The sequence below is a fragment of the Cetorhinus maximus genome, chromosome 1 (genome assembly GCF_964194155.1).
Source record: "Cetorhinus maximus chromosome 1, sCetMax3.hap1.1, whole genome shotgun sequence".
Classification (NCBI taxonomy): domain Eukaryota; kingdom Metazoa; phylum Chordata; class Chondrichthyes; order Lamniformes; family Cetorhinidae; genus Cetorhinus; species Cetorhinus maximus.
Window position 1 is genome coordinate 115,703,970 of NC_135879.1, and position 13,855 is coordinate 115,717,824.

Below are 13,855 nucleotides of genomic sequence, written 5' to 3' on the forward strand. Positions count from 1 at the left end.
CTCAACATGCCCTGCCATCTTCAATGACTTATGTACATGTAAACCAAGGTCCCTCTGTTCCTGCACCTCCTTTAGAGTTTCTCCCTTTAGTTTATACTGTCTCACCATATTCTTCCTGCCAAAATGAATCACCTTGCACTTCTCTGCATTGAACTTCATCTGCCACTTGTCTGCCCAATCCACAAACATGTCTATGTTCTTTTGAAGTTCAAGACTGTCCTCATCACAATTGACACCATTTCTAATCTTTGTATCATCTGCAAATTTTGAAATCATGCCCTGAACACACAGTCTAGATCATTAATGTATATCAGGAAGGACAAGGGTCCCAACACTGAGCCCTGAGGGATTCCACTACAAACATTCCTCCAATCTGATAAACAACCATTCATCACTACTCTCTTTCTCCTGTCACTTAGCCAATGTCTTATCCAAGTGTCTACTTTCCTTTTTATTCCATGAGCTAGAATTTTGCTCATAAGTCTGCTGTGTGGCACTGTATCAAATGCCTTTTGAAAATCCATATATATCACATCAACAGTATTGCCCCCATCAACTTCTCTGTTAACTCCTCCCATGATTTTCCCTTAATTAATCTATGCTGGCTTTCCTTAATTATCATGCACTTGTCAAAGTGACTATTGACTTTGTCCCGAACTATAGTTTCCAAAAGTTTCTGTACCACTGAAGTCAAACTGACTGCTCTATAGATACCGGCTTTATCCTTGCACCCCTTTTTGAACAAGAGTAATATCCACGTAGCATTCACTTATTCTGCAATTTTAGAACTTCAACCTGATAAAAGATATACAAGTTCATTCAAATCCAGAACATTTCCAAGATTTTATTCTAAACTGTCCAAATGCACTCCAGACAACCCTGTAATCACTATTTTTACATAGGAGGAAAGCAACGTGACTGTCATCATCAGCAGAGCGAGTGCAAGAAAGTATAGGAGCTGCCCATTTTAAGGCAGGGGTTCACTATATTTATCTCTATTCCATCACTGGATGACCACTGTTTCAATGACTAAAAGTATATGGCCTAAGTGCAAGTTGCCCCAATGCTCATTTATCATATTCCAATACCACCCAACAGTGGATTTAATTATATACGCAATGTGGTTACTTACACGAGATTACACAGGACACACAATGAGCAATCCAACCTGCTTACAGAAGTGAAGGTGCGCATGGGTCTTTGGAAACCTCTTCATGATTGGTGCTGATATTCTACTATCAACATTTCACATTAAATTGAAAGGGTCGAAACATTCTCCCGCTGTTGAAGGACTCTATCACAAGGGGAAAAAAAGCCGTGAAATCAGAGCCAGGCCATTCAGGGCAGATGTTAGGAAACATTTCTTCACATCAAGGGTAGTGAAACTCTTTTCGACAAAAAGATGCTAGCTTAATTAAGAATTTTGAATCCAAAACAGATTCTCACTAGCTAAGGTTAATTAAAGGATATGCAGCAAAAGCAGGTGGATGGATTTCTGATGCAGATCAGCCAGAATTCTGCTGAATGACAGAATAGGCTCAAGGGGCAATTCCATGCTGGTTCTCTCTAATCAGCTTAAATTCCTGAGTGCATCTGCCCTCTCGACTAATCCTGTCTGAACAACTTAAGATAGAATGTCCTTTCAAAATGAGCAAGATTGGGCTCCGCAGGAACACACCTGGTTTGGCAGGAAGGCAGATTGGGGAAGATGATGGCAGGGTAGGAGCAGACCACATTAATCTTGGAGAGCCTAAAGGGGCCCACAAAAATAACGTTAAACCCCATTTCTGCTGCACGGTCAGGTTTTGCCATTGAAATGGGAAGAGGTTTGTTGCAGCTGTGAAATTGGGACAGCTTTGCTTGGTTTTTATGACTTTCTTCACTTCCTAAAATTTCCCAAGTTCTAGAATAGTATTGAAATGGTGTTACCATTAACCGGCACCAAACATTCCTGTGACTATGTCCTTAATTTACAGCTTCTGGTATTTTGCTCACTACAGGTGTTGGACCAACAGGTCTATATTTTCCCTCACTCTTACCTTTCTTGAACAAAAGACTTACATCTGCAATTTTCCAACTTAAAGGGACAATTTCTAAATTGCGCACTCTTTAGAAGATTAAAGCATCTGCAAATTTTTCACCTACTTCCTTTAAAACCCTGGAATGGAAACCATCAGATCCTGAGAATAGTCAGTCTTTAGTACTGCTGTGAGTCTCTGCCTCACCCTGTTGGCCCTACCAAAATGTGGAATCAAAGTAACATTCTGGGGGGCCAGTTAACTAGATAGCTACTGTGGTTCAGAGTAACTCCAATAGCGCGGGTTCGATTCTTGGGGCCTGCTCCCTTGCCCCTCCACCTCCCTTCTTCCCCCGCCCCTGCACCACACCCATCCAAAAGATGGGGCAATGGCAAACCATCACTGAGAAAAAAACTGCCAAGAAAATGGTGAAATTGGTTCAGGATGGAGCATTAGCAGACGAACAGCCTTCAGGCAGAGCGCATGTGAATGAATGAGCAGCTATGTTACATTTCTTCTCAAATCCAACATTGAATTCAATCATATTATCATCACCACTAGTTAATAATCTATCAAAGTAAAGGAACGTTTAATCAAATCTGACTCATCGGGTCAAGTGTTTTCGTCAAAAAGCCGGATCTTGCAAGATGAAGAAGCCAGGTCCTGCAACTGCTAGAAACTGGACACCTGCCTGGCCTTAAGTATCCTTAATGTTCAAAGCACAACCATACATGATTTACAGATGACAATGCATAAGATTAGTGAGTGTTATATCTATCATTTTGCAGCATGAAACATTTTTGAGAAGTCTCCTCTTGTTTGAAAAGACATTTTCAGCAAATAATGTTACATCTTTGAGCAAGGATTCCATCCTCTTTCCTACCACTGATGCCACACTAATTGGCCCATAGATCTCTGGACTTGTTTTATCTCTTTTATGTGTAGGAATCACGTTAGCTTTCAACCAGTCCTCTTGCTGTGTTACTTTTTCCAATGAATTATTATATACAGGTACAGGACCTCTTATCTGGCATCCCAAAAACCAGGAGGGGAGGACCCAAAAACCAGAAAATCCCTATGTCTGGCACACATCTGGTCCTGAGCTTCCCGGATACGGAGTCCGGTATCTGTACCTGCTACAGTGCCTCTGCTATCTACTCTCTAACTACTTTTAATATATGCAATGCAATCCAACTGGACCAGAGGTTTTTATCATCTCCATATTTGATTAGTTTATCTTCTTTCTAAGTTAAAGTTATATTTTTTTTTACAAACGGTTAATGGAACATGGGATGCTTTACCACAAAAGGCTTTTGAGGTTCCAGCTATCTAATTGTAAAAAGGAATTGTTTCAAGTGTGGCACCCAAAACACACTTACCTGCATCCCAACTGTGTTGAAATTAAAATTCATAAGCAACTGTATGTTGCTCTCAAATCATCATCTTCCAAGGCCTCAAAACCATGGAACTTGTTCATTGTTCTCTTCCTCCAGTAACCTACAGATTTTTAAAACCCAAGTCTTACCTGGTCCAACTACTGCATCTCCATTCATGCCCACTTTTCCTATCCTTTTGAAATGGCCCTTCCTGCGACCATGCTTAACATTGCAACGGATCACAATCCCATACAATAGCCCTCGAGGAGATTTCCAAACACAAGTTTATAAATAGCATGTTAGCTATGTTATACAGCCTACAATATATGCCCAGTTCTTCAGGCCACACAGCAACTGTGGAAAATGACCACAACACAAAAAGAGAATCCATACATACAAGTGATAACTTTTGTATTTTAAAAAAAGTCAAGAAGCAAAGATGGCTCTAACACAATTCCACAAGTTATTTCCTCAGAAAAGCAACTTTAGCCTAAAGTAATGCTTAATGGTCAATCTCCATCTCAATTTAACCCACTGAATTCAAACAGTCTGGTCTCTTGATTTAGAGAATTCTCCACAAAATTTTCCATGTTAACTGTACTAATGTAACCCAGATTTTTGAAAAGTTTAAACCAAGTCTAACTCAACACCCTAATGTTAACTTAATGGGTCCATTCTATTAAATGGGCAAAATCCAAACTTCAAAACCTTTCACAGAAACCAAGTTCCAATACTGTGTGGCATTTTAAAGGTCCAATTTAGGTTCAAATTAATGAACAGAAGCTCTTCAGCGAAAGAAGCAACTGGTTTCTTCCTTGTAGCTGCAGGTTGTGTGTGCAAGTGAAATACAGAGCACAAACAAATTTAATTTTAATAACCAATTCTAACATTTAGCAACTGTAACAAAGACACCAAATGAATTGGAAGAAACCACTGAAAGCACTATTTTTGCTGATCCATCCAAAAGTATGATGGATACCTTTCATTGCATTGAGCTTCAAGAAAAAACATGAACATTTGTGACAACACTTCAGCACTTATGAATGAGATATTTAGATCTGGCCCCTTTTTTAAAATATTGGCAATAAACTTCAGAGCCTTGATTCAGTGTATGGCTCACACCTGAGCCTTGTCATCTGTTCAACTCCAACTCTAGCAACTTGAACATGTAATCTCAGCTACCTCCAGTGCAGTATTGGAGGGACTGCTGAACTTTCAGAGGTTTTGCCTTTCAGGTGAGATAATTTGCATTTACATAGCACCTTTATCTTAGTGAACAGTACCAAGGTGCTTCACAGGGGTGTTATCAGGCAAAATATGCAGAAGGGACAAGGCCACAGTAGAATTTGAACACAAGGACAAGAAATTTAAATGAGACATTGCTGGACTGGGAGCCAATGCGAGCACAGGGATGTTGGGTGAATTTGCTGCAAGTCAGGATATGAGTAGAGGTTTGGATAAGCTGAACTTTAGAAGGTGGAAAAATAAAAATACCTGGAAAAACTCAGCAGGTCTGTCAGCATCTGCGGAGAGGAACACAGTTAACGTTTCGAGTCCGTATGAGTCCGTTCATTAAGAGTCATGGGGACTCGAAACGTTAACTGTGTTCCTCTCCGCAGATGCTGTCAGACCTGCTGAGTTTTTCCTGGTATTTTTATTTTTGTTTTGGATTTCCAGCATCCGCAGTTTTTTGCTTTTATTTTAGAAGGTGGAAGATGGGAGGCCAACTAGGATGGTGTTGAAAGAGTCAAGTCTGAAAGTGACAAAAGCACAGGTGAGAGTGCAACAGCCAATACGCATGTTAAACTAAGTCACCAAGTGCTCTCAGGTGGACATAAAAGATTCCAAAGCACTACTAAAAAAAGATTAGAGGGATTCTCCTAGTATCTAATCAATATTTATCCCTCAATCAACATCATTATAACAGGTAATCAGGTCATTACCTCATAGCTGTCTGTGGGACTTTGCTGTGCACGAACTGACTGCCTTATCTCCCTCTATTACAACAGTAACAATACGCAAAGTACTTCACTGGCTCTGAAGTGTTTTGGGATCTCCTGAGGCTGTGAAAGATGTCAAATAAATGCAGATTCTATCTTTACAAAGAAGTCAATTTGTTTGAATATTGCACAATGTATTATTTAACTATGTTTTCAGTTCATTATCTCAAATTGTAACTACAGGTACATCACCTGTGTTATAGAGTGGGAATATCGTGCAGAGTTGGAAGTAGTTTCTGCTTTTTGCCTCCAGTACTGGAGGTGGTTTATGTACACTTCAGGCAGTAAGTATTTAACATTTTGTTCAATGTTTTTGTGCTTAGCGCAGGTTAGTGTGTAAAAAAGGGGGGGAAAAAAACCTCTCAAGCTGAAAACTAAGCTTTGGCAGAGTGTGTTGTGAGTTTGGACTGCAGTATTAGGATTGTGAACAACGAGTCAGCCCAGACGGAGCAAACGCATCTGCAGTAGATGTCTCCATTTCCAATATCTCTGGCTCAAAGTCATTTAGCTGGCATGCAAAATGGAGGTGCTGCAGTACAAAAGAGAGGAAGAGAAGTAGCCAAACAATCTGGTCCAGACCTCAGTCACAACTTGTAGCGAGGTGCAGATTCAGAATGAGGTTGGTATGACTAATAGCGCCCAAGAGTAAAGGGAACCCAAGTGAAGTAGAGGACAAGGATCTGCAGAGACCGATCCCATTGAACACGTATAATTAACTTGCTAATGTAAGGATAAGGGTAAAAACTGTTGGAGTGAGACAGCATGTGAAACACAAAGCACCTTGGAGCAGGAGGATGGCCAAAGGGGAGGAGATGGGCAAATGTAATGTGACAGTTGTAGGAGATTCAATAATACGGGGTGGATGGATGTCATTTTTCGTGAATAAGAGACTCCCACAAGGTTTATTGTCCACCTGGTACCAGGACAAAGAACATCTCAAACCAGCTCAAACGTAGATTAGAGAGGTAGGGGGAGGATCCTGGGGAAGAGGGCTGAGGTGGGAAAGGTGGCATAAACAATAGTTCAAAAACTAAGCCACTACAGGTAAAGGGGAAACTAAAAGATGTAAGGTAATTAAACCAGGATACAGAATTAAGAAACGTGCAAGTAAAATATTAGAACAGGACAGGTTAGAGTGCGTGGCCCAAAGGTATGTTCTTTACACATATGCTTCGAATATAAGGACCAAATTAAAAAGGAACAAATTCAACTGGGAGAGTATGACATGGTAGCCACTACTGAGAAATGACTGCAGAATAGAGGGGACTGGGAATTAAATATACCAGATTGTGAGGGCTATAGGAAGGATACGGGAAATGGTAGTGGCGGGGGGGGGGGTAACTTCAATGACAGAAGAGGATATCAAGATGATGAAAACAGGCAGCGTTTGTGGGCAGAATTGAGAAATACAAAATGATTTAGGGCTACAGAGGGAGTTACATTCAAACCTTCTGCTAACAGCTATAAAGTAGTAGATTGTAAAAATGTAGATATTAAACAAGTGTGTAGAAAAACGAGAGGTTGTGTGTTTTTTTAGCTCTTACTTGGATAAGCAGACTAGCTAGTGGATTTTTGTCTCTTCTACTGTGAAAACCAACACAAAATACCCATACTTGTCGAGCATCTACGCCATTTTCTCATTCCCCATCATTTCTCCTGTCCCAGCCTCTAACGAACTTAAACTTACTTTCCCTACTCTCTTTTTTTCCATCTACCATCACATCTTTTAATATAATTTCCCAATCTACCTTAGCCAACTTACCTACGTAACTAGTTTTAAGTTCAACATATTGACCTTGAAAGGACTGCAACCAGAATGATAGCTGTAATTTAACCTCTGAAGTCCAAAGGCAGGTTACAGTAAACTGGGTTTGTATTCCCTGGAATGTAGTGAAGTTAAAGAGTGATCTAATCAAAATTTTCAAGGTATTAGGGGGCAGACAGGGTAGATAGAAACAATTTCTGCTGGCTGGAGAATCTTGGATTAGGGAAGATAGGTCTGCCTCTGATTTTTAGACTTTCATGAGTTGAATTGGGAAATACTTATACACGCTAAGGGTAGAAGTTTGGACGTCTCTTCCACAAATGACAACTGATGCTACAGGAATTGTTAATTTGAAATCTGAGCTTGACAGGATATGGGGCAAAAACAGACATGTGGAGCTATGATCTCACTGAATGATAGAACAGGCCAAAGAGGCTAAATAGCTTACCCCTGTCCTATGCCTATACCCTGTGCTCTGGAATTCCCTCCCTGAATCTTTCCATCTCTTTATCTGCCCTAGAAGCTCCTTAAAAATTACTTCTTTCTTTTTGGTCATCTGTCATAGTAGGTCCTTCTGTGATTCAACAGCAAATTTTGACTGACACCACTCTTGTGAAGCAACTTCGGATGTTTTATTACATATAAATGCGAGTTGTTATTAATCTCTTTGCATGAATAATACTTCTGATGTCAATCTTCAAATTACATTTTACCAGTTTGCACCTATGTCCTCTTGTCCTGCAATCATGCTCTAACTTGAAACTGACACTGGGTTAAACTTTCCCATTCGTCCTTTCTCATTCACTTAGTTAAGGTTTAAAGTTTTTCTAACCTTTCTTCATAAGTCAAGTCACCTGACACTGGAGATCAGGCCTTCTAACAAATTCTTTGAAGGCTTGGACGTCTCCTTTTCGTATTAACGATAAAACTGAACACAGCGCTTAAAAGTATATTCTATTAATTCAGCAACACAGCTCTATTTACTTTGTTGAATGCTGCTCTGCAATGACAATACATTTGTTTTAAGTGCTTCATACAGATCAACTCCAACATCTCCCTGATCTAGTCCAACAATGATTCATTAAATGTGTCCCTTTTTAAAATTCCAACATGCAAAACTTTGCACATATTGAATTTTATCTGTTAGTCTTGTCCATTTGCAAACTATGTCTAAATCTTTGTGTAACTAATTGGGTGCCTCTGCAAACCACTCTCTCTCCTTTCTTGATCTCTCCCCTCCATCATTATAGAGGATAAGGGCTGGTGGTGTGCAAATTTGACCAATCTGGAAGTTAGCTGATCTCAAGTGCAAGAATAGTTATGATACTGTACGCCAACTGGAAGTAAGGCTGGAAATTGTGCAGGCTCTGACCATAACCTTCCAATCCTCCTTAGATACAAGGGTGGTGCCAGAGGACTGTAAACTTGCAAATCTCCACTCTTGTTCAAAGAAGATGTGAAGATAAGCCTAGTAACTACAGACCAGTCAGTTTAACCTTGATGGTGGGAAAGCTTTTAGAAACAATAATCCAGGACAAAAATTAAGTCACTTGGACAAATGTACATTAATTAAAGAAAGACAGCACTGATTTGTTGAGGATAAACCGTGTTTAACTTGATTTGAGTTTTCTGATGAGGTAACAGAGAGGGTTGATGCGGCTGAAGTGGTGAGCATGGACTTCCTAATGGCAATTGATAAAGTGCCACAGGCTTGTCAGCAACGTTTAAGCCCATGGAATAAAAGGAATAGTTGCAGTATGGATACTAAGTTGGTTGATTGAGAGGAAACGGAGAGTAGTGATGAACGATTGTTTTTCAGACTAGAGAAGAGTATATAGTGGGGTTTCCAACGGGTCCGTATTAGGACTACTGTTATCTTTTATCTATATTAATGAGCTAAATTTGGGTGTGCAGGGCACAATTTCAAAATTTGTAGATGACACAAAACTTGGAAGTCTTATAAGCTGTCGGGATAGTAATTTTTTCTTTATTCTTTAATGGGAAGTGGGTGTCGCTGGCAAAGCCAGCATTTGTTTCCCATCCCTATTTGTCCTTGAGGGCATTTAAGAGTCAACCACTTTGCTGTGGGTCTAGAGTCACATGTAGGCCAGACCGGGTAAGGACAACAGATTTCCTTCCCTGAAACATTAGAGAACCAGATGGGTTTTTACAACAATCGATAATAGTTTCATAGTCGCCACTACAGGGACTAGCTTTATATTCCAGATTTATTAATTAATTGAATTTAAATTCCATCAGCTGCCGTTGTGAGATTTGAACCCATGATCCCACAGCATTAGTCTGGGCCTTTGGATTACTAGTCCAGCGACATTACCACAGCACCACCATAGAGGCATAAAATACCAAAGCAAGGAAGTTATGGTGAACATTTATAAAACATTGGTTTAGTCTCAACTGAGCACTGAGTCCAATTCTGGACACTACACTTTCAAAAAGACGTGAAGGCATTGGAGTGGGTAAAGAAAAGATTTACGAGAATGGTTTCAGGGTAAAAGGCTTCAATGAGTTAGATAATTTGGGGAAGCTGAGGCCATTCTCCTGAGAGAAGAGAAGACTGAGGTGTTCAAAATCATGAACAGCCTGAAGAGAGTAGATAGGGAAAAAAACTATTCCCATTGTCAGAAGGGTCAAAAACCTGAGGACACCGAGGGGATCAAAGTAATTGGCAAAAGAACTAGGAGAATAAATAAACAAAAACCTTTTTAAGCAGCGACTGGTTGGGATGTGGCATGCACTGCCTGAGAATGTGAAGACAGATTCAAACGTGGCTTCTAAAGGGGAATTGGGCAATTATTTGAAGAGAAAAGATTTGGAGGGCTATGGGAAGAAGGCAGGGAAGAATATTCAGGAAATAATTCTCAGAACAAGGGGCAGGCAATTTAGGACTGAGATGAGAAGTTATTTCTTCACTCAGAGGGTGGTGAATCTTTGGAATTCTCTGCTCCAGAGGGCTGTGCAGGCTCAGTCACTATGTTCAAAACTGAGATCGATAGATTTCTCCATATTAAAAACAAAGGATATGTGGCTAGTGCAGGAAAATGGTGTTGAAGTCAAAGAATAGCCATGATCGCACTGAATGGCAGAGCGGGCTCAAAGGCCTACTCCTGCTCCTGTTTCTCACGTTATGAAAGCAGGACCAGGTGAGTTGCTCTCAGAGCGCCGGCACGGATATGATGGGCCAAATAGCCTCCTATGTTGGAACTATTCTATGATTTTCTATGATTAAATTATAGCTGAGCCTGCAAACAGCCAGTAGTCAGTCACCCTGCGATAAATGAACAGCATCACTTGGGCGAGACACCTGGAGAGATATTTTCACCCTTGGAGCTATCCTACAAAAATCAATACCTTAGGAAAAGGAGGAGAGAAAACTGGAACCATAAGTCCACAAGACTTAGGAGCAGAAGGCCATTTGGTCCATCGAGTCTGCTCTGACATTCAATGAGATCATGGCTGATCTGATAATCCTCAACTCCACTTCACTGCCTTTTCCCCATACCCTCAATTCCCTTACTGCTCAAAAATCTGTCTGTCTCTGCCTTGAATATATTTAACCACCCAGTCTCTACAGCCCTCTACAATAAAGAATTCCATGGATTGACTACCCTCAGAGAAGAAATTCCTCCTCATCTCTGTTTTAAATTGGCGCCCCCCCTTATTCTGAGATTATGCCCTCTGGCCCTAGACTGTCCCACAAGGGGAAACAACTTCTCAGCATCTACCCTGTCAAGCCCCCTTAAGAATCTTATATGTTTCAATATGGTCACCTCTCATTCTTTTAAACTCCAATGAGCAGGCCCAACCTACTCAACCCCGCCATACCCAGAATCAACCTAGTGAACCTTTTCTGGACTGCCTCCAATGCAAGTATATCTTTCCTTAGATAAGGGGACCAAGACTGTTCACAGTGTTCTAGGTGTGGTCTAACTAGTGCCTTGTATAGCTTTAGCAAGACTTTCCTATTTTTATACTCCATTCCCTTTGAAATAAAAGCCAACATTCCTATTACCTGCTGAACATGTATGCTAGTTTTTTTGGGATTCATGCATGAGGACCCCCAAATCCCTCTGTGCTGTAGCTTTCTTCAGTCTTTCTCCATTTAAATAATATTCAGCTCCTCTATTCTTCCTGCCAAAGTGCATAACCTCACACTTTCCCACATTATATTCCATCTGCCATGTTTTTGCCCACTCACTTAACCTGTCTATATCCCTCTGAACAACATAAGACGGTCTGAAAAATTCTTTCAATCCAATACGTTCGTAACAGACATTGATCTGGAGCATTTTTGTAGGAGTTAGATTGTCAAGAAAGGCCTAGCCAGCAATCCTAGTGATTTTCCCGGGGGGGGGGGGGGGGGGTGAAGAGACAGGGTCGCATCCTTTCACAAGCGAAATAAACGTTAAAATACTAGTTAGTGTACATTATCACTCATCATCTTATCTCCCTACTTGTCCCCAAACCTTAGTCTCTGAAAAGCGAAGAGGATTGACAACCATTCTGTGCCTCTTCTAGAGACATTCAGGACGCACCTACACAGGAAAAATAACTTCGAGAAGAAACAGTTAGTAAATGTGTAGAAAGCTTACGCCCGCCTGGCACTGGACACAAGGGAAGGGGAAAACTTTAACGCTACATTTTTTCCACACCACCTCCCCGAGGTTACCCTGCAGAAATCCTAAAAAAAAACACCCTGGTGTGGCCTCGGAAACGTGGCCCGGCCATGTGCAGAGACAGGCGCGGGGTAGCGCCAATGTCTTCCTGAGGCTCCTTGCATTACACAACCGAGGAGAAGGCAACCGTCCCGCCAAAAGCAGCCGGAAACCCTGCAAGACACCGCGGCGACGACGGCGATGACAGTTACCTGAGACGGGACATGAGCAGGAGAGCCGAAGGCCGATGGCACCAGGTCGCAGGGTTATCGGGGAGAGTTTCGCGGGCCCTCGGCCTCCACTTGCTCGGCCGCTCTTGGTGACTAACGCGCTCTCTCCGCAAGAGGCAGAACGGAACCGCGATGAGCCGCAGCCGCCCCTTCCGCTCGGCTCGGCTCCCCTCAGCTTTAAGAGCTTGAGATTTACCGGTCTCCCCTCGCCGACAAGGCCGCTGTCTCCGGCAATCCTCCGGGAGGCCGAGCGAGCGGCTCGGATGCAGCCGTCCTCCGGTGCCCCTACGCTGCGGATTAACCTACCCGTCCGAGGTGACGCGCTTCTTACTGGACGAGTAATCGTCCCCCAGGTCGACGCGGTGCCGCTTGGACATGTCTCCGCGTTCTAGAACGGTCCGGGCGCGTTCCGATTCTGTCTCTCCGTTCGATCCTCTCTGTTCCGGGTTCCGGCCCGATTGTTGCAGGAGCGCTCGTGCCCAGTCAGCGTCTCCCTCCTCTGAATACCTTGCACCTGTCTGTTTTTTCTCTCTCTCTCTCTCTCTCTTTCCCACTCCCCCACCCCCTACAATGTCTCTGTGTGTTTTGTACCTAAAAGAACCAGCCCCCAGCAACAGGCCCAACGCACTCCCCCGGCTGCCCAGCACTTCCACAAGATGGCGGCTCGCAGACCGAGACGTACCTCGTTCTCGCACGGTCACGCCGCGGGACCGCAGCGAAGGGAGGGAGGTGTGTGTATGTTTAAAAAATTTTATTATCGAATGGCCCTTCCAGTTTGAGTTTCGAACCCTGTTATTGCACATTATAAACTATCCTGAGTCAATGTAAAGACGAGAAAATCCACAGTTTCTGGGAACAAGATTTAAGAACTACCTCATTTCCAGCCCCAAACACAAACACGGTTATTTTCCAGTTATTGTAATAATTACTGGACCTGTCTTAAAACGAGTTACAGGATTAACTATAACTTTTTTTAAAAATTAGACTAAATTTTTTCATCCTGATAAGCAATGCAAACTCGATGGCCACAATCTTAGGATGAAGTGCGCGCCTTCTTTATTAAATATGTTAGTTTTTAAAATATTATTTTCAAAATCCACTTAGATTCCAAAGAAGCCACATTGGATTCGAAACGTAACTTTTTTATTCTTTTGTGCGATATGGGCATCACTAGCAAGGCCAGCATTTGTTTCCCATGCCTAATTGTCCTTGGAACTGATTGGTTTGCTCTGCCATTTCAGAGGGCAGTTAAGAGTCAACCAAATTGCTGTAGGTATGGCATGTAGGCCTTGGCTGACCAGGTAAGGATGGCAGATTTTCTTCCTTAAAGGGCATTAGTGAATCAGGTAGTTTCATGGTCACTATTACTGATACTAGCTTTTGATTCCAGATTTTATTAATTTAATTCAAATTCCACCAACTATAATGGTGGGATTTGAACCCATGTCCCCAGAGCATTTGCCTGTGCCTCTGGATTGCTAGTCTATTGACATGATTTATGCCACAATCTCCTAGCTTTGATGCTGTCAGAGCTGCTGAATTTTTCCAGCACTTTGTTTTTATTTAGATATTGACATTTCATTGGGCAAACAAATTAAAGCTAAACTTTAAAAACACTCATATACATATACTGTTTAGTGTTTGATATGTTTACACCCATGTTTAACATAACAATTAGTTTACAGAATATCACACTGGACTGTCCATGGGATATATGAATCTCTTGCATTCATAAAAGAATGACTTATTAATTTAGTGTTACTGTATGCTGTGCTGTTATTTAGCATGAAGGC

General features: G+C 41.8%; 1 protein-coding gene across 2 annotated transcripts in view; it reads right to left on the reverse strand.

Annotated features, from left to right (window-relative positions):
- Window positions 1-12,590, reverse strand: part of dhx15 (DEAH (Asp-Glu-Ala-His) box helicase 15) — a 117,517-nt gene extending 104,927 nt beyond the window's left edge. Inside the window, exon 1 of one of the 2 annotated variants that reach the window (XM_078545742.1) lies at window positions 12,369-12,590. In XM_078545742.1, the coding sequence (XP_078401868.1) occupies window positions 12,369-12,439 (71 nt within the window). In that variant the 5' untranslated portion in view covers window positions 12,440-12,590. Of the gene's footprint in view, window positions 1-12,044 lie in introns of both variants that reach the window. The other variant, XM_078545751.1, reaches the window with a different exon arrangement.
- Window positions 12,591-13,855: the final 1,265 nt, after the last annotated feature.